Genomic DNA, 21,736 nt, shown 5'->3' on the forward strand with positions numbered 1-21,736 from the left:
AGTTACTTAATTATTGGCTACGTAAGCCTTGTATGCAATGCAGAGTTGCAGACTATCTTTATCTGCTTTGGCCATATCCTGTCCCCTCCCTCAATTATACACGAGCCACGGTGCTTCAATCTCGCTGTATGTTTGAAAGAAATGTTATATTTTGTTCCACCATACTTATTTTATGCTGCCTGTCCTTCTCACTGTGTTTACCCAGGCATGTAGATATGTTTTTCAGTGTAGTCTGGTTTCGATTAATTGAATAGGCAGGACCCAAATGGAAACAAGCCATAGGCCTATAGTGATTTTAATAGGTTTAATCCTTTAGCATACTTTTGTATAGAACTGTACTTCCTGAACTTTTTTGTTAATAAAGTATTCAGTTAATCAATCAGTCTAATTATCTTTAATTAGGGCTATATTTGATTCGTCTGTTAGACACTTGACAGTACATTACTGAATACAAAAACTAATTAAAACTTGTATAAATAGGCTATAGTTTTATTCAAGCAAACTTCTAATTTGTTAAGAATTATTTGAAAACAAAAGTATAAAACATGATCTGTTCAGTGTTGTGAATTAGAAGGCAACATAGAGGCCTATAGCTCCACGTAACTAATATGTTTCTCGTGTAATCCAGTTATCAGTTAGTGAAACGTTGCGGTAATAAAGTGAGTTGACTCCATCCATTGAGCTCCGCTCTATAGCTACACTACAGATAGAAGCACTAGAGTAGACCTACAACATCCGGGCACCACTGGGAGCCTGCGCAGAAACGGAATGGCGGAGGTAAGTGAGCGAAATGAGGAATGTAATGAACCAAATGATAAGAGAAACCGAACGGTTTTTAAGACCTCGTGTCACTCCCGACCGTACACACGTACGTTGATCATTGTACCCGGCGGCCAGCGACGGGGGAAAGGGGGCGATCGGGGATACAACCGAGCAAAGAAAAATGGAGAATCTCTCCACGGTATCGCCTCCCTCTCTAGACTCTCCGGCGTTCGTTCGCTCGGCTTTAAAGAGCCATTCCCCCCCCCCTGCCTTGCCTTGATAGTAAAAAGCTGTGTGGAGAAAACAATAGGAGTGTGTCGGGCTTCTTTTAGTGGTGCTGAACTGTTTCAGGTGTGCCCCCCGCCGCTAACAAAAGTGGGGATTGACTCAAAAGTTGAGGGCGATGTCCGACTTTGTGCCCGGTTTACTCTGGCCATCTCTTTTCAATGTGCTCGAAACATTGAGAACTATTTCCTTCTCGTAAGACTTGTAGTGAGTCAGAGCAGTGGGAGGAAGGAGCGTTCAGCACCAAGTCACAGGAAAGCGCCACTGGTCAGACACAGTGCCCGAGGCGAGGCGGGGAGGGGTGGGGAGACCAGCTATTATTTTAACGTCAGTTATATTATTTTAACGTGACTTTTATCACGTTTTTGTCCAAGTGTGTGTGTGTGTGTGTGTGTGTGTGTGTGTGTGTGTGTGTGTGTGTGTGTGTGTACACTACAGCTGTAGCTGTTCGAGATGCAAGCTTTTGAGACGTTTAAGCAAATTTAGTGGGCGTTGACGCCCTGTACGTGTGGCCTTTAGACTGGATTAACCTAACCTGCCCTTCCTCCAAATCGGTGTAAACTTTACTGTCTTAAATTTACCTTTTGGGGCTACCTGTATATTCAAACAGTGCAAGATTTGGGACTATTTTCATGTCATTCACGGTAGCCTCAAGTGTTAAGATGCAAATGTATTGCCCTTAAAAATATATATTTATGTTGACTGTCTTTGTCAGCAATTGAAAAGTGGTGGGTTAAAAGCATAGAGGTTAAAAGTCAGGAGTCAGCTGATCTGTAATGAGATGAGCAGGGATCAGCCACTCGTGTGTGTGTGTGTGTGTGTGTGTGTGTGTGTGTGTGTGTGTGTGTGTGTGTGTACACACTGTATACTTGGCATGTCTGGAACTGTATGGGTTACAATTTGTCACCATGTTTGATATATTTTAAGTGGCCATGTGTATAATACTCTGTATGTGCGATTGTGTGTTCTAGATGTTTGGCTGGGTTCAACAGCTGAGCCATGCAGCACTGGGGGTCTAGTGTGCACACAGCCATACGGCATGAGGTCCCTCAACAACAGCAGCGGAAAGAAGTCCACTTAGGTCTTAGAAGAGTTGGATAAGGACAGCCCAACGGCCAAACACAGTCGCCCCATGAAGATGACTGCCCGATCCCACGCAGTGAGTTCAAAACTGTACTGACATGCTCCAAAACATTGCTAGGACATTGGTCGAGAAAAGTTTGGTTTTGAGACATTTAGTTTTGTATTGTATTGCGACGCTGAGAGTTTTCATAGGTAGAACAAAATGAACGTAAAAAATCCAGCCTTCTGTCTCTGGAAGTTTCTCAATAGCTGCACTTGTCTGTGCTTGTTTTGCTCATGAACTTTGTGAAACATCATCGGTCGCAGCCCAAGTATAGTAGCCTACTGTGTCCCGATTCAAAGGTTTGCGTCAAGCAAAGTTCTGTCCAAATGCCCAGATGTGAACGTGAGATCCACCCACTCTATCGGGAAAACATTGGGCGGTGACTTGTGTGGACTTTGTTAGGACAGACAAGTGTCCCAGAATGCATTTCACATCAAATCTGCAGCAATAGCGGAGGAGGAAATACGTTTTCAGGCAAGAATGTTGTTGTTTTCGAAGATGTGAGGTGTTACTGTTTTGACTCTAACACACACACACACACACACACACACACACAGCTTATTAGGGAGCGGCAGTACCTCAGGGGTAGAGTGGCCAGTAGAGCGGCCAGATGGGAAACCGTTAGGTTCCCAGATCGATCCTGAGGCCCGGGCTCCCCCAGAGTCAGTGTCAAAGCGTCCTCGACTCTGAACCCCTGATTGCTCCCGATTTGTAGGTTGGTGCCATCCATGGTTTCGGTGTATGAATCAGTGCACACACACTGTAGCGTCACGGAGATGCCAAATGCTGCTCGTGGCAGGAGTCTCTTCCTGGTTTTTAGCAAGGAAGCTTAGAGAAGGAAAGGACATGGTCACGTGACTGGGCTGCGCCATGACACTTGAGAGTCGATGAGAGCTCATTGACCAGCTCATGAACAAACACTATTTCTGAATGACCTTTAGTAAAGTAATCGCTTCTGGAAAATAACAGAAGACATGTAACACATTATTGTCTGCTGTGTTGCTTTTCGATGTGTACACTGTGTGATTTTATAGACGTATGATATCTAAAGAGCACAAAGCACCTTTCTGAACGTATACCAAGTATCGCGAGACTTCCCACCGCTTCCTGTCTGTTAGTCAAATCTCGCGATACCTCCGAGCCAGGAACGATACCTGCTGCTGTTCCTGATCCTCAAATATAATGATATACTGTGCACTCTGTGCACATCGAAAAGCAAGTGATTAGAAAACAACCTGTGATACTGTATGTCTTCTTTTATATTCCTGAACCGGTCTCAATTGTTCAGAAATAATAGTTTGTTATGAACTGGGTCCATCCAGCTTAATTCACTGCCATGTATTCATTGAACTTCCGGTGTGAGTTTTGGTTCCCATGAAAGTGTCATGGCGCAGCCCAGTCACGTGACCATTTCCTTTCCTTCTCTAAGCTTCCTTGGTCTTTAGACAGCTGGTGGATGGAAATTAAGCTTCACCCACATGGCAGGAAACAGGAAGCGCTTTCCCCCGCAGCAAGTAGAAGCTGTGTGAGCTAAATTTCTTTCATCCACCAGCTGTCTTAAAAACCAGGAAGAGACATCTTCGTGACACTACAGTGTAGAAGCACCCAGTGTGCACCATCTATATAAAACGCTTTGGATAAAAGCGCTATACGAATGCACCATTTACCTGTCTGTTTTTTAAACAGACATTCTCCCCAAAGTTAACTTGAGGAGTACATTCTACCCAAGGGACACCAGGAGTCCATTGTTTTTTGTGTTCTTGGTATTGAGAAGGTTTTGTCTCCCTCCTCTCTCTGTGTGTGTTTTGTGTGTCAGGCCAGTGAACTGCCCCTGGAGGAGCTGCTGGCTCTGTACGGCTATGAGGTGTTGGACCCTCTCCTGCACTCGGACAAAGACACCTGTCAGCTAGCTGCCAGCCTGCCAGACATGACACTGGACAAGGTGAGACATTCCCTGGCACACTGAGCCCGGGTGTGTGTGTGTGTGTGTGTGTGTGTGTGTGTGTGTGTGTGTGTGTCATTCTGAGCCCAGTACATACAGTACAATACACTGTAAAATCGTGAGTGTCATTAAAACATGAACCCGTTAAAAGCAGGAAAGCATCTGTGTCCTTTTAGATTTTAACCATTATTTTATACTTAAAGAAATAGCAGATCTACAAGCTCATAACACGTCACTTTGTGCCGCGCGTATAGATCTGCTATTTTTGAAAAATCGTAAAAATGTGTGCATTTTTAACTACCGGTAAATAGTTTGCTTCTGGGGGAGTCCCAGGAACCAGAGTCCTGCAACAGTTCGGATACCCTGTGGGTACCCGAGTTTGACCGGTGAAAATATACTTTTAGAAGTTGTGGGGACGGGCGGAACGCAACGAAACGCGGGTGGGTGACCTTTCTAAATCGGAGCGCACTGCAGGATGTTATAAAAAGCATCTGGGTGCTTCTCAACAGCGGAGACAAGTGAAGTCCGTCACATGCCCAAGGAGTCGCCACATCACTGCCGATTCCTTCATAATGGCGTTCTGTTTCTGCTGCTGTGCTTGGTGTGCTAGTTCCGTTGCATGGCAGTGACATCACGGTCAGATCCTTGCTTCCTTATCCCATTTTGGGCAGGAACCCCTTTTAGTGTTAGCATTATGTTATGCTTTAGCTATTGAAATAGAAACATAGCTTTTTCAGAAGACATTTTTAGAATCTGATCTCAGGTCAAAATCGGTTATCGTAGCATTTCCAAACACACATTAGGTGTGTGGTTTTTATCACTGCGAGGTCATCAGGCTAATCTTTTTTTTTATCATCCTGTCCAAAATCATGAATTAACTGGATCTAGTTTCGAATGTTTATATAAATCACGGGTAACGGGCGGGTTGCGGAACTGATGGTTGACGGGCGGTGTGTGTGTTTCGAAAATTGGACCCGTGCAGGGCGTGCAGGACTCTGCCAGAAACCGGGGACCTCCGGCCAAATCCGTATGATTTTGATTAACCACAACCACTGATCTTAATGGGTTTAACAAGGGATGTCAAGCCGGTGGCCAGATGCAGCCCGCGAAGGAGTCCAATCCGGCATGCGTAATGAAAGATCCATGACCATTTATTTTGTATCTGAAAATGTATGTCAGCCGCCCACCATCCCTGCTGCACCAGCACCTTGTGTTGTGTGTGGGTTGGTCCTGAAGAAAATACAGGGGGATGAACACTAGTTAACTGCTGTGCACGACTCCTTGCAATCCCCAGTGTGTGTGTGTCCTTTATTTACCAAGGGCAGTAGCTGAGCACCAGTGTTCATTTCCAGCAACGCCCTGCACAAAGTGCACATAGACACACACATTCTAACCTGTGAGCTGACCAGTACAACCTGCACAGTCTTGATTCTGTTGCAACTCTGTTATCACTGAGCAACTCCACTGGAGCAGTCAGTGCCTTGCTCAAGGGCGCTTCAGCGCAGTGATCGTTCACTTCCCTAACAAGATTTTCCTGCCGGTCTGAGCAATTATTTCAGCAACCTGTTAATTTACCTTCTTCAGTGCTTGTCACTCATCATAGAGATAACATGGATTGGGTACAGGGCCAAATATCATGACTGGAGGGTGAATTTCAAAGTTTATTTTTCTTTACCGAGCTCGGAAGGGCACGCTAAAGTTGCGTAATCCTCTCAGTTGCTGACGAAAAGAGACAGACGGACGCGTGTGTGAGTGAGACAGAGAGTGTAAAAAAAATGTAATTGTATAATAAGTGAAAGAACAGAGACAGTAGGGGGGAAAATGCGTACGTGTGCATGCCCAACTGGTCCAGTGCGCATGAAGACACATTTTATCCCCTCTGGTCTGTGACCTATACTTTGTTGACTGGCGTCCCCCAGGGCACTATGCTTGGTCCCCATTTTTATGTCCTCTTCACCAAAAGATAATAATCTAAATATCACTGGAAAGTGCATTTCAGTCTTGCCATTGTTGTGAACTTTGTTTTAATGTACATGCATATAATTGACCTACAACTTCTATTTTGTTAGTTTAATATTGCATTATTTTCTGTCTCGTCGTGTTGTTCATTCGGCGTCAGGATCAGATAACCAAGGATCTGTTTCCTGAAGAGGAGGAAGAAGAATCATCGGCCGATGACCTCACCCCTTCTGTCACCTCTAACACCTCTGAACTGCTCCGACGCCTGCAAGGTCACATGCGCATGCACGCACGCGCACACATTCGCACTCTGTACGTTACACCTACACTTTTGCACTGCAAAAGCAAAATAGACTCGCGGGCGTTTTGTTTTCAAAAGACAAAAAATAAATTGATTGGTGAACCAATAGCATCAACCGGCTGTTTTCGCTGGACATTTTGAATCCGCCCCTCCCCCCAGGAATCCCAGCACAGGACCATTAATCCAAACATAACCTATTACAGTGCAAATCCACAATTTAGTTGGGTTAGGATTTTACCCATTTAGGCCTGACGTCGAAATTAAAACAAAATCTGAAATACCTCCTGTTTCTCTATCAGTGGTGCTCAATATTTAAGGACCCCAAAAATGTAATGTGCCTCCGCTGCCCCATCTGAAAATATGTTGTTCCAGGGACCTCCCCAGAAGCAAAGATTTGAGTTTAAATGTTCACTCTGTAACAAAATATATATATTCAAAGATTTTTCTCGATTTTTCAAAAATAGCAGACCTACAAGTACATGAGCTTGAGCTTGTAGATCTGCTATTTTTCAATAGCTAAAGTATAACATAATGCTTTAAAACACCAAAAGAGGTTCCCTCCCCAAAATGGGTTAAAGATAACCCCATATTATGTTTACGGAATGTGAGTTTTGCCAAAGAAGCCGAGTGACAGTCTTGCATCTCACGTTTGTTTTTCCTTGCTGTTCATATTCCACCCAGGCTTGTTTGGTTACAGAAGATAATTTAGGGGGTTTCTCTAATAATGTAACATAACTGGCGGGTAATATTTTTTTTTACTTCTGCATTAGTGCATCAGATGTTACTTCCAAATACATTACAAGCACCTGCTTGAGAGTCAAGTGTGACCTTTCGGGTTCACTCAGGGTTTTACAGTGTTTTGGTTTTGGTTTGTAGTTCAATTATACATTCATGACGTTATTAATAAATAGTTGTGTAATGATTCCATGTGACCTGTGCTCAATATTGTAGCCGGCACTGCACTGTAGGCATTATATCAACATCAGTATGTTCATATTGCAGACAGTATATTTAATATCCAGATGCATAATGCAGTACAAAACATTTTCCCTCAGTTGAATTATTTAGAATGTGCTTTTAGAAAGGATACCAAATTGGCACCTAATATTAATATGTGTATGTCACATCCATCTTTTAGGTGGAGACAAAGGCATGTTGATCAGTTCTTCTTCAGAAGAAGAATCAGACGATGACTCGAATGCCTCCAGTGCCTCCAATGATGGACGCAAGGTAAGTCAATGACTGATACTGTATGAACTCTAAACTTGCTAAACCCACTGATGACTAAACGATATGCAGTCTCATCGGAACACTACCATTACAGTACTGTATGTGTGCACTGCGGCGTGTCTGTTTATATCCAATCCAATCCAATCCACTTTATTTATATAGCACGTTTCAAAACTCAGAGTTTACAAAGTGCTGTACAGGAGAAAAATTAAAACAAATGCACTAAGCTACCACACAGAATAACAACAGCGAGAAAACAAAGTACAAACAGTGAAAACAGCTGAGACACATTACAGAAAACAACAGAAAAGCAACAGCATCACAGTGAGAGAAAACATATACAAGGACCGAAGGAACTCAAGTAGGGTTAAAAGCCAAGGTATAAAGGTGGGTCTTTAGGCGAGATTTAAAAGTCTCGATGGAAGGGGCCAATTTGACGTGGGAGGGGAGTGCGTTCCATCATTTGGGGGCTACAACAGAAAAGGCTCGGTCGCCTCTGGACTTTAAGCGGGTCTTCTTTGTGACCCTGAGATTTAGCTGGCCCTCAGACCGCAGTGACCTAGGAGGAGTATAGACCTCAATAAGGTCAGACAGATAAAGAGGAGCCAGACCATTAATAGATTTAAAGACAAATTAAATTATTATACGTCCATATATTTACCAGTAGCATTTTGCCATGGTTTGTGAATGACTTAGTTTTTTTTCCCTCAGGACATCATGGTTGGCTCAATGTACCAAGCGAAGATCCCTCCCATCAGTCCGTACACCTTTCAGGATAGAGGTAGGTTTTGGGTCTCTCCCTCCCCGTCTGTCTGTCTGGATGGATGTATGCTGCCAGTCAATGTGTCACAACGTGACGTGTTTTGAGCTCAAGGTTCAAGGTATCTTTATTTTGTCTCCCAAGGGTGAAATTTGTCTTGGATCCCAAGGACCCGCCCTACAACATACAGATACAATACAAAACAATACACAATACAAGACAACAAAGGCACACAGTGACCCGTACAACATTAAAAAACCACACACCAACATACCAAGTGCAAGAGAGGAAGAACATCACCTCATAACCTTCTTGAGCTTGTAGTAGATCTGCTATTTCCACTATTTTTTGAAAATCCAACATGGAAATAATTATTACGATTGTGATTATCTCAAATAATTGCGATTAGACGTAAAGAAAGCAAGCATGAGAGTTGTTGTGAAAGTACTTGGATTGTAAACTTCTGAGTCCAAGGCAAATGATTCATCTGAATTTAACAGTATTTAAAAATCACACCTGTGTGAAGTGAGGGGCGCTAATATAATAAAGTCTAACACATGTTGATTAGGTGATGTAATGGTGATGTAAAACAAACGGTGCCTACACAAACATTAGACGCCATTAACAATAAAGAGACAATATGACGTAAACGACACATTATGATGTACATTTTCCCTTCATTGTCAATGCGTTTACTAAACAAACTTTTAATTAAAGACAGACATTAAACCTGTGTATAGGAGGGGCTAGCACCCCTCAAAAATGAACATATAGGCTACTAGGTTGCGTTTCTATGCCACTGATTTCAGTAGAACAGGTTATATGTGTCATCCTACTATGAATACGCGAAATCTCTGCATGTGAATTTGTGTATCTCAAGAACTTCAAACTCTGCATTCCTGTCACCAAGGACCTGAGGTAGTGCGGTGCCCGGTGTGAAGTTAGCAGTTCGAAAATAGCTGCTCATCCGAAAAAGTACCCCAAAACACTGTATGCCGTAGTCCAATATCACCAATATAATGTCATGAGTGTAAAAGGGACAAAAACATGGACAGACCATGGACAAAGCGTTCTTCGGGTCTAACATGAACGTAAAATGAAGCCTGTCAGTCCTTGTATTGTAAGTCGCCATCTTTCTAGATCCGTTTTAGCCCAGCTGGCCATTGGCTGGCCCAGACAATGAGGCGGGACTTCCCCCCTTCTTCTCTGTTGGTTTTTATTTTGACTCGAGTGGGAGGGGAATCCCGATCATAGACTGTAACGGTAGCCACGCCCCTCAGAACATAAGCGACTTTATGGTAATTTTTTTAATAAATGGGACCATAATTTTCCAAAAAGAATATTATGACATTAGAAATGAGACTTTAAACTAGTGACTGGAAGCAGAAAGTATTCATGACCATGTTTATTAAGGTAATACAGTCTAGGTGAAGTTGGGCAAAAATACATGGACTTCTATGGGGCTATGGGTTTTTCTGGGTCCAATGACAGCGCCACAACAGGCCATTATATGAACTTTCAGGAAATCCCGATTTCCTCAGTGGCTGCCCACTGTCTGACTGCCCCCCTGGGACAGACAGACGAGACGACAATGGGTACAACGGGTATTGCATGTCTGGGTGGGGAATGCGTTCCCAACTTTCATCGTACCGGAGCTTGTAGTAAAAATAAAAAAGTAGGAGCAGTAGGAGCAGTTCACTGGCCTGACACAGTAGTGGGCACTGGGTATTTTAAAAGTTAATAAGGGGTTGTTTTGTGGTAGGCTAACTCCATTTACCACTTACTAGCTCTCCTCTCCTCCCTATTGACTGGGTAGGCTAACTCCATTTACCACTTACTAGCTCTCCTCCCTATTGACTGGGCAGGCTAACTCCATTTACCTCTCCTCTCCTCCCTATTGACTGGGTAGGCTAACTCCATTTACCACTTACTAGCTCTCCTCCCTATTGACTGGGCAGGCTAACTCCATTTACCTCTCCTCTCCTCCCTATTGACTGGGCAGGCTAACTCCATTTACCTCTCCTCTCCTCCCTATTGACTGGGTAGGCTAACTCCATTTACCTCTCCTCTCCTCCCTATTGACTGGGTAGACTAACTCCATTTACCTCTCCTCTCCTCCCTATTGACTGGGTAGGCTAACTCCATTTACCTCTCCTCTCCTCCCTATTGACTGGGTAGGCTAACTCCATTTACCTCGCCTCTCCTCCCTATTGACTGGGTAGGCTAACTCCATTTACCTCTCCTCTCCTCCCTATTGACTGGGTAGGCTAACTCCATTTACCTCTCCTCTCCTCCCTATTGACTGGGTAGGCTAACTCCATTTACCTCTCCTCTCCTCCCTATTGACTGGGTAGACTAACTCCATTTTCCTCTCCTCCCTATTGACTGGGTAGGCTAACTCCATTTACCTCTCCTCCCTATTGACTGGGTAGGCTAACTCCATTTACCTCTCCTCTCCTCCCTATTGACTGGGTAGGCTAACTCCATTTACCTCTCCTCTCCTCCCTATTGACTGGGTAGGCTAACTCCATTTTCCACTTACTAGCTCTCCTCTCCTCCCTATTGACTGTCCTCATGCTCTCTGTCCAGCTACTGTGGAGTCCCCCTATTTACTCTAAAATCCTTGTCCTCTATGTCTCCAGCCCAGGATGGTGAGTACCAGCTGCTGTGGAGTCCTCTCTCTCTCTCTCTCTCTCTCTCTCTCTCTCTATTGACTCTGTCCTTGTCCTCTCTGTCTCCAGCTCAGGACGGTGAGGACCAGCTGCTGTGGAGTCCTCTCCCTCTCTTTCTCTCTTTCTCTCTCTCTCTCTCTCTCTCTCTCTCTCTCTCTCTATTGACTCTGTCCTCGTCCCAGGACGGTGAGGACCAGCTGCGGTGGAGTCCTCTTTCTCTCTCTCTCTCTCTCTCTCTCTCTCTCTCTCTCTCTCTCTCTCTCTCTCTCTCTGACTCTGTCCTTATCCTCTCTCTCTCTCTCTGTATTGACTCTGTCCTCGTCCTCTCTGTCTCCAGCCCAGGACGGTGAGGACCAGCTGCTGTGGAGTCCCGGGGTGCTGCCGGTGCAAGAGGTGGAGGAGTATCTGCTCTGTGCACAGATACCGGGCTGCCAGGAGGGGGCGGCGAGGAGCACACGTCTACCAGGAGACACCATCCGAGACAACGAACAGGTGATGTCACTCACTCGGCTCTTTTCCACCGCCATTCTGACGCAGAAAGAATGGTGTATGTAACTTTGTTCCATGACGGAGTTGTGTGGGTGACGCCATGTAGGATGAGATTTATACAGCTTTAGGAAAGGCAGAAGTAAATGTTATGTGCTGCCGAGATATTAGGATTCTAAAAACTCCGTTCCCATAGACGGCATAAGCCAGCGGACATTTCACTTCAGATTTTTTTTCATCGCACAGGAGTGTTACAAGAGCGTTCAGAACAGAGTTGTGAACTGTAATCAATATATATAATAAAAAACACGGCAAAAGGCAATCTCAGCGACAAGAGCCCAAGTAGGTAAAGGTGTCAAAAGACGATCTCGAGTTAATGCATATATATATGTGACCAGTGCCAGTGATTTCAACCACAAGTCGGCAATAGTATAACTTCACAATTGAATGAAATACATTCTTTCTTTTTTTTTTAACACAGTTGGAATGTTAAAGAATGTTTTTATTCCATCAGAATGTCGTTTTAGTGTCATTAAGTCGTTGTAATTGCTTAAACAAGTCACTATGTCTAATGTTTTAACTATTGGGTTAAGCAATGCTAACCAATGCTAATCAGAAAATCAGCTTTCCTTTCAAAGTATGTAAATTCCGCTAAATTCCGCTTTTTTGTACACAATCGTTTTTGAAGATAATACTAGTCTTTTACTAACTGGCTAACAGAAATAGCAGAGAAAGAAGTATTAACCATCGTATTTTGTAAAAAGTGTGTTTATTTTCGGTCCGCCTAAAGCTAATGTTCCAGATGGGGGCACTGGTGAATCAGAACAATGGAACATGTTGAAATGGCTTCCTGTTTCCAATAGCAGAAGAAGAAGACAATGTAAACATTGTAACATTATGTCACCATAACGTGGCTATTATTAGTTACTTTGGAATGTACCTGTCATAAAAATTAAGGTCATAATAACGCAGATCACATCGATATGTAATATAGCGCGATATGTACTTGTTTTAGCTACAGGATTGATATCAATATAATGCTAAACGTAGCTAAAAAGCTATTGTTGGGGTTGCCAGGTTCTGAGAAATAAGCAACCCGGTATATGAAAACAAGCCCAAAATAAGCGAAAATAGCCGATCTACAAGCATTTAACAATACAAATCTTGTCCCTGGACCCTGGCATACATTATTTTCTGCAGACAAATAATAATAACAGGCTAATATAGCTATTTTATTTGTAGGCTACTCATCTGGAACATTTACATAGGCCTGATCTAATAAGGGTCCACTTGGTTACCAAAAATACATTTTTAGTAACAGGTTATACATTATTATAAAATTGGTACAGTAGGCCTATGCATTATTTTTCTTTAGAAACAAGGCCAACTAATTATAATAAGCAGACATGGCAACACTGCTGGTTGAATAATGGAGGAATGAAGGGAAAACAACGCCCCCTAAAGTCATAGATCACTGCTGAAATCTTAGATAGGCAAATTCTTTACTTTGAGGTTTCCAATTCAACAAGTTTCAAATGGTCATATCTTCTTCATTCTCCCCCCAATTTCAATGAGCAATACATCATATGAAAGGTTACAGTGTGCAGTTTCATAATATGTAAAGAACTGAAAGATGACCATGGCCCCCTTGTATATTAAACCACTGTCCCCGGTCACATATTTTAGAACTATACACCTCCCATGTGCCATTCTTTGGCTAATTGATTGATTGCATACTTTATTAACAGTTTACACAAGGTACAAAGGTATTGTTATACAACAATGCTAAAAAGACGACACAAAAATCCCTGAGGGCTTGTTTCCATTGTGGTCCTGTGTATTCAATTCATGAGGAAATTGGTCATTCTTCCTAAGGATTACACTTCTCTTGGTTAATGTGTACGTGAGCATTTGAAAACTGATGTGAGATGTCTTCCAAGTTTCAACCCATTAAAACCAGGAAAGCATATACATGTCATACTGTCATTTTAGATTTTAGTGTTGGCTATTCAAAAATGGCAGATCTACAAGCTCACAGCATGTCACTTTTTGCCGCGCTGCAAGCTTGTACAATGGACTAGTAGTCAAACGGAATTAGGATGCTGTCACTTGTAACTCCTTGCAACAGTCGGTCAACACTCAACCATAGCATGTCCAGTTGTCCACACAGAAAAATCCTCAATTTAACTCTCAACAGTGGAAAGGTTTACCCATTTTATATACTCTATGGTTTTACCATCACCGTTGTATGTTGTATCGTCAAGTGACTGGATAGGAGCATCAGCTAAATGTCTCAAACAGAAACACTTTCCGTTTCTCTTTCGGTCTTTCCTCTCAGGCGCTGTACGAGCTGGTGAAATGCAACTTCAGCATGGAGGAGGCACTCAGGCGTTTGCGCTTCAATGTGAAAGTGTACCGCGGTAAGAACTTGCTGCGTACTTTCCGACTTGTTATGACCACACTCTTCACTATTCACAGTGATGCACAGAAGTTCCCCACAAACCTTTTCAAAAATCCTCTTCTAGTTCGTATAGACTGTATTGTCATGCCATTGCAAATGTTTATATATATGTTGAATTCAATTGAACTGACTGACCAGTTGTTGGACTGGTTTCTCCACTGACCTCCTCTTGTCTTTTTTGTAGAAGAGCTGTGTGCGTGGAGCGAACAGGAGTGCCGGAACTTTGAACATGGCTATAGAGTTTATGGGAAGAACTTTCACCTCATTCAGGGCAATAAGGTTGGTGCCCTGAGATCGTACTCCCTCTCTAGGTCGTCCTCAGACGAGCTCTCCATCGTACTGCAACAACATACTGCTTTTTTCTTTCTTTTTTTCTTTTTAACTGGATTCAGTGTACCTTTTTGGGGTATGTGTTGTATGTGTTTTCTCTCATGTGTGTGAATGTTTTCTCTGTAAAGGGGTGTTATCTCATACACAGGGCTTTCTTTTTCCCTACCCCAGGTACGAACGCGGTCTGTGGGGGAGTGTGTCGAGTATTACTATATGTGGAAGAAGTCAGAACGCCACGAGTACTTCACTCAGCAGGCCTCAAAGCTGACCCGAAGGAAGTACAACATGCATATGTAAGTAGGGGCTGGGAGTGGACACGAGTAACCATAAAACCATAATGCATTGTTGTTTTTTGTCTGGGTTTTCAAGTTGGTCCGCTCCGCAATTGACCCTACTGTATGCTAAGCCCCACCCACTCCACTCTGCCAGACCAAGGTCTGGCAAGCTGTGCTTCCCAAGCCATTGAGATGCATGTTAAATTACGGGATTTCTCCATATAAATAATCGATCATTTCTGTAGCAAGAGCTTCTAAATCTAGTCAACGCAGTACGACATTTCAATATACTAGAAATACGATGTAGAGGGAGAAACGGCATCCAACTCGATCAACTTTAACCCATTTAGGCCTGACGTCGACATTTTTTTAAATTCTTCTAAATCCTCCAGTTTTCTGAAATAAATATTTTCACGATTTTTCAAAAATAGCAGACCTACAAGCAACGTAGCGCGCCGCTCTGTGGCACGCTATGAGCTTGTAGATCGGGAGCGAATGCCCCCTTCTGTGACTCACGCGGAAGCGTGCTTCAGAATTCCTCCTCCTCCTCCCCGTGTCCTCTTCACTGTGTGAGAGAGCGGGTGGGGCGCCGCATGGGAGAGGAGCACAGAATGGCACCGTAGCCTCCGAAATCTGAGGGCAGGAGAGCGGACGAGAGAAGGGAGGAGGAGGAGGAGGAGGGCAGAGAGAAGTTAATTTGCAACCCACGACGAGGGAGGCCATTCCCACTCCCCGCGGTAGTAGCACACTGCCTTCCCTATTTTACAGACGCATCAGAGCCGGAGGAAGCATCTACCTTTCTCTGTCTATGGCCTATCTCAGGGGTTCTCAACCCGTGGGTCCACTGAATGGCTGGAAAATGGAGAGTTTACATGCATGCATAAACTTTCCTTAATGATTATATCTGGTATCGGTATTCATTTATGAAATATTTTCTCTATTATTAAGGTTTTTGCAGTCAATTTGTATTTGGTGGTGGGGAGGGGGTCAGGGGTCCCCAGCCAAAAACAGAAACCAACCAGTTAAGATTTGATTATTTTAAATTGTTCAGTTGTTTTCCGGTATGATCACAGCATTATAGGGAAGCACGACACCGAAGGCTGTGCTCTTCGTGTCTTCCGTGATGTGCTGCCACCAGCAACACTGTAACCCTGGCAGCTTACAACTGCTTCACTTACGGTGATGATGATGACGATGTGGTGTTTTGCAGGGAGGAGGATGGAGACCAGGATGGGGAGGTGGGGGAGCTGGTCGGCGGGGGTAACTCCCAGGACTCTGGGTCTACTCAGGGCTCCCTGGGTGCAGTGCAGCTGGAGTCCTCCTCCTCCCTTCCACCGCAAGGGCTGGAACTGGACAAACAAGGTAGGCAGTTAACACACACCCAAAGGACAAAATGGCAGTTCTCCTCATGCCCTCTATTTAAACCCATTCACGGTTCATGTTAGATCACATTATTTACATTGTTTTGTTTTGTTTGTTTGTCATAGTTCTCGTGCCTGTGGTGTTTGACTTTTGTTTTGGTCTCATTGGTTATCACTGTCTCAAGCATTCTGAATGTTATTCAGGGTTCCCACCGTCATGAAATTCCTGGAAATATTTTGAAATTAGAAAAAACATTTCCCAGTCCTGGAAAAGTGTTGGAATTTATCAAGGGTCCTGGAAAGATATTTGGCTATGCATTGTTTTTTGGCTATTGATTTAGTTAAAAAAAATTCCCCCCCATAACATTACACGAAATAACTAAATAAATGTAACATAAGTTGTGCGATTGCAGCCTAATGTGTACCAGTATGTGACAAAAAATAACAGATCTACAAGCTCACAACGCGCTGCAGCGTGATTCTATGCCCTAGAATAGGATAGGTGGAGTAGCAAAACATTTGGCACAACATTTGGAATAGAATTATAGCATTCTATCTATAATCTATGCTTTATTGTTGCTACACTGCCCGTCTTTGGGCATTTCACATAGGAGTATTGTAATTCATTATTGCGCTGAATTAGTTATTGTCATATAGGCCTGGAAATTGGGTTAAATATTCTGGAAAGATTTTGGAAATTCATTGGTAAAAATGTGTGTGGGAACCCTGGTTATTTCTCCCCACCTGTTTCTATTTGCTTTGCCTATCATTTTTTTGTTTTTTTGTTTTCTTTGTGTGTGCGCGCTTGTGTGTGTCTGTGTGTACGCATGTGTGTGTGTGTGTGTGTGTGTGTGTGTGTGTGTGTGTACATGCACATGTGTGTATACATTGACATGGCGCTGTAGAGGAGGAGGGCCGTCCCCGGAGGAGACGAACACCACGCTTTCTCTTAAAGCCATGAACTTGGTCCGCACAGGCCTCAGAAAGCAGGTGTGGCCTGTAGGTAAACAGACAGAGACAATGTGATTCATAGGCCTGTCACAATTATCACGTAATTGTCTAATCGCAATTACTGTATGTTTGCCATAATCGTCATGATCATTTCCATGTTGGATTTTCAAAAACGGTGGAAATAGCAGATCGGCTGTTTCCACTATTCATATAGTTATTAGCCCATTTTGGGCATTAACTAAGCATTATGTTATACTTTAGCTATTGAAAAATAGCAGATCTACAAGCTCGTGCGCGCTACGAGCTTGTAGGTCTGCTATTTTTGAAAAGTCGTGAAAATGTGGCACAAATCTTTGAATATATATTCTTTCAGAAGACTTTTTATTTATTTCGACGTCGGGCCTAAATGGGTTAGATTATCTAAGTTATTTGTCATATCTGTCCATTGCACTTTTTGTGTACGAAGCCTACAAGCCAAACAAAGAAAAGACAGCCCTAGATTCAGAGCGAAACTCACTAAACTTTCCTCTTCCAAAGAAAATCCATAAATCTACAAGACTGGTTAACAAATCATGTATGTAAGGGTAATAGACAAAAGAAACACCCAAAGCATGTGTATCATGGATGAGTGTTATTTTTCATCTGGCTTATTCATGGGACACGGTATTTACAAATCATCAAAGACAAGACTTTGTTTTGTTTTTACAAATTGTGTTTGTGCAGGAGATTTTAATTAATTAATAATAATAATAATAAATAATAATTTCAGTGCCTATACAGTAATTTGCTTTAGGAATAATAATTAGTATGTTTGGCACCATAATGTTAGGACTGAATTAAAAAGGTTAGAGTTCTTTTTTTTTACCTATGTCTCTCCAGAATGGCATCTTAATGGCATTGGTGCCGTCAACAACAATATGCAAAGGTCTTGAAACGTGCTTATATAATAATCTCACTATGTTGGGGACCATTTAAAACAGTGTGCGGAGTTCTTAAAAAATCTGAATTTTAACATGATTTTATAGCACAGCGAGAGAGAGATTAATTTAATTGTTATATAGTTTTTTAGTTTTTATTAGTTTAATTCTTTTTTTTCCATCTGTCCAGGTGGGCAGGGGATGTACGCTGGTGGGTGTCCCCAGCAGCTGTTCAGGTGCCCCTTCTCGCTTCTCTCGCCTGTGGAAGACCCCCGGGAGCCTGCTGCAGGGCCAGGCGGTTGTCCCCTCTCAAACTCTCAGCTGCAGGCCCAGCCCTCCTCCTCCCCTCCTCACAGCAGCTCCCTGCAACAACAACCCTGCAGTGGTGGTGGCGGCCCTCCATCCCCCACCCAGGAGGACCACAGCAGTCACATCCTGGGCTCTGGCTTCTACCAGCTCCAGTTCTACGGGCCTTTCATCCCAGAGGGCCCTCCTGGGCACTGTGCTACCACCACCGCGGGGAGTGGGAATGGCCTCCCTCGTCGTGGGTCGCAGATGGACTTCTCCCTGCCCTCCTCCTCCTCCTCCTCCCCTCCCTCGTCCGCTCTCCTGCCCTCGGATTTCGGAGGCTACGCCGGTGCCATTCTGTGCTCCTCTTCTCCCATGCAGCGCCCCACCCGCTCTCTCACACAGTGAAGAGGACGACACAGGGAAGAGGAGGGATTGTATTCCATTTAAAATGGAGCTGCACAGTTTGTGCCATTTTGTCTGTAGACATCTTGAGTGGACCTTGGTCTTTATGCCGTTGTACTGCGTAGACAATGTAGAAAGAAATAAGAGACTTCTATAACATCGGAAGCACATTATCCTTTCTGGAATGATGAACACTGCCGTCCATTCTGGAATGTTATATATTTCTGCTGATGATCGGCACATATAAGCAGTTCATTACAGTGACCTATGAGGCATTGAGTCACGACTGGACATTTTTAAAAGTAGACCGGAAACTGGAAGCACCTTGCAGTCCAACCAAAAGCAACCATAATCACAACTAACAGCTTGAGAAACCAGCCGCCGGAGGACGTGAGAAACATCAGCGTTCATTCACTGCCGCCTCATTTTGTTGATTTGTTTTAGGGATCATCAGACACTGTTACCTACATGCTCTGTTTTAATGTTTCACCTATCGAGACTATCGAGGGTGCAAAATAGGCAAGTTTAAATCAGACTTTGCTTTGGCGGTGTGTCTGCTGGTGATCTGAACAAATCTCCATGCCATATCAGAACAAGCTGGGTTTGTTGAATATCTTATCTGTTCCCAAAAGTCCTGTGTGTGTGTTGTATGTCTGAAACTACGTCTGTATTGCCTCCCAAACTCCTACCTAACTGTTGAAAGATGAATTCAATGATGGGGCAACATGAGGCACTACTTTAAGAGCACAATGTTATTTTTTTGCGGTTGTGGTTTTAATTGTGTGTGGGGTTCGGGGGGCATGTCAGAAGGTATAGTGTTGTATCCCTTCTCAATTACATTTTGTAAGATCCATTGACCATATTCACATTGCAGCCATTTTTCTCTTACTCTACTTATTACTTGATATCTATTCGTAGGAGCGAAATTACTGCCTTGTGGTCAAATATGGTCTATAAATATCCTGCTTTACTTGCACAGTAGACAGAAGTGTGCCATAGCTCATTTTCCTAAAAGGATTATTTTATTTCTGAGGCCATGAGGGATGTATTGATCCGCAGCGATGTCTCACACGTTAATCACGACATCTCCTATACCTTCACGGGTTCATAGAGACGTCTAAGCAAGATGCCTCTATCAAGCCAATGCCATAGACCTTCCCCTTGTTCACCACCCACCCATAGACCACCCATAGACCTTCCCCTTGTTCACCGCCCACCACAAGCATATTCTTGTGGCCGAAGTTTCCAAAAACATTCCAGTTTTATTGCAAGTGCATTTGATAAAAAAAAACAATACTGCTGATTTGCCTTCATTAAAACCGAAGTCTTGGATAAGTAGCACAATTTGGAAATTAACAGAACTAAAAGGAGTGATCGTTGCCTTCCAGTTGAAGGATTCTCCATTCTTTTTGGAATGGAGCACCATCCAAGTGTTGTGGAGTTGTGCCCCAGGTTTTTCTTTTTACACTTATATATATATATATATAAGAAATCTCTTGGAACATAATACTGTATGCACAAACACTACTGTATGTGTTCAAACAGATGGCAGTTTTTAAATGTACCAAATCATGATCAAAGTGATTTCTTTTTTTAAGCTACGATCCAGGATTTATTTTAACGAATAAAACTATTTTTTAACATTCTGTGTTAACACATAACTAAGCATATCTGCAGCGGTTGGAGGTGGTCTTGCTGCTCTACCATTGAGACATTTAGATCCCGGTGACTGAGGGCCGACAACTTTGACAGACGGTGTCACAGTTATTTGAAGCTGATGGCGCGCCAGATACCAAGTGTCTTTTCCTCCCAATACTTTCACCAGTCGGTGAGTGACGTCCGTGGGTTAATAGACTGCGACACGGCAACTCGCTCGCTTAATTGGCTCGTTGGGTGGTGTCACTCGTAGCTCATGGCTGGTTTGCTTGAGAGTCTAGAGGGCAAGGGATGCAATGTACATAAAACTTATGATTTGTAGTTTTTAACGGGAAAGGAGAAGTTAATAAGGCAGGGTGAATTTGAATCCAGCCTCGGCTTAACGTCCATCTGTCTCTGTATTTATTTGCTTTTTTTGTTTTGTGTAAATATGTCAAGGCCGGCCTACTACTAGACCAGAGCCATGTTCAAGATCAGTGTTTTTTTCTGTTTTCTTTACACAAGCGTAGTCCCAGACATGACCACCAGGGCCAGGAGAGAGAGGGAACCCTGCCTTTTTTATTTTGCAATTTCTATACTGTACGGCTTCTGTTATGTTGGTTTATAATTGTAATATTTTGTAAAAAAAATAAAATGAATGAAATTAAAATCAAATTTTAATCCATCCATCCATCACCATCTTCAACTGCTTATCCAGAGTCGTGTCGCGGGGGCAACAGTTCCAGCTCCAGACTTAACTCTCCAGAGCAACATTAGTATCTTCATCCTGGGGGATCCCGAGGCGTTCCCGGGCCGGTGTGGAGATGTAACCCCCCCCCCCCCCCCCCCCCATCTGGTCCTGGGCCTGTCCGGGAGTCTCCTTCTTCCAGTGGGATATTGAAAGGTACAGTATTTGCTCTCTGGCAACAGCCCTATACTACAGTTACGATAACCACTGGTAGCTGGTCTAATGGGGTGGTTTGTATGTACTTTGTGGGCACTGGTGGTGGTTGAATTTCTGCTGGGACTAAACTTTAATATCATTTATGGGAAAGTAGAGCCCTTTTCATTTTCACCACGATGGTATATATTATGTTAACCTTTTTGTTGGTCTAAAAAGTATGACACATTTGGGGAGATGTCTTCACTTTCGGGGGTGAGCTGTCTTCACTTTCGGGGGTGAGCTGTCTTCACTTTCGGGGGTGAGCTGTCTTCACTTTCGGGGGTGAGCTGTCTTCACTTTCGGGGTGAGTTGTCTCGGGGTGAGAGTTGAGTGTTTGGCTGTTTGCGCCATCATCGTTGTTGGGGGGTGGGACAATTGTGATTGCAATTTATATATAAAGACAACTAGACAAGTTTGACTACAATGCCAAAACGTTGTGCAACGCTAGGCTGTAATAATAAAAATCACACCTGTGTGAAGTGAGTGGTGCTCTTATCATCGTACATCATCTCATACCAATCACAATTTGCGTCCTCACCTTCTTCTTCAATGTTTGTGTTACGCAATGTTTGTGTTTACACAAACACTCAAAATTGTCCATTCATTGTCGATGGCATTTAATGTTTGTGCTGGGACAAAAATTGTGT

At 43.3% G+C, this 21,736-nt stretch overlaps 1 protein-coding gene across 3 annotated transcripts; it reads left to right on the forward strand.

Moving 5' to 3' along the window:
• Positions 1 to 729: 729 nt before the first annotated feature.
• Positions 730 to 19,683, forward strand: mier2 (mesoderm induction early response 1, family member 2). 3 transcript variants are annotated; one of them, XM_083767545.1, is made up of 13 exons: positions 730 to 777; positions 2,019 to 2,206; positions 3,990 to 4,115; positions 6,235 to 6,346; positions 7,514 to 7,605; positions 8,317 to 8,386; positions 11,375 to 11,529; positions 13,862 to 13,943; positions 14,169 to 14,263; positions 14,486 to 14,607; positions 15,800 to 15,951; positions 16,856 to 16,953; positions 18,009 to 19,683. In XM_083767545.1, exons 2-12 carry the CDS (start codon positions 2,180 to 2,182, stop codon positions 16,909 to 16,911), a joined length of 1,089 nt encoding a protein of 362 aa, XP_083623671.1. In that variant the 5' UTR covers positions 730 to 777; positions 2,019 to 2,179; the 3' UTR covers positions 16,912 to 16,953; positions 18,009 to 19,683. The 3 variants fall into 3 exon arrangements, with proteins under 3 accessions (XP_083623671.1, XP_083623672.1, XP_083623673.1); XM_083767546.1 differs by having other exon boundaries at positions 16,856 to 16,949; XM_083767547.1 differs by having other exon boundaries at positions 6,241 to 6,346.
• Positions 19,684 to 21,736: the final 2,053 nt, after the last annotated feature.

Source organism: Protomyctophum parallelum, assembly GCF_964188405.1.
Source record: "Protomyctophum parallelum genome assembly, chromosome: 6".
In the NCBI taxonomy this organism is placed as follows: Eukaryota; Metazoa; Chordata; class Actinopteri; order Myctophiformes; family Myctophidae; genus Protomyctophum; species Protomyctophum parallelum.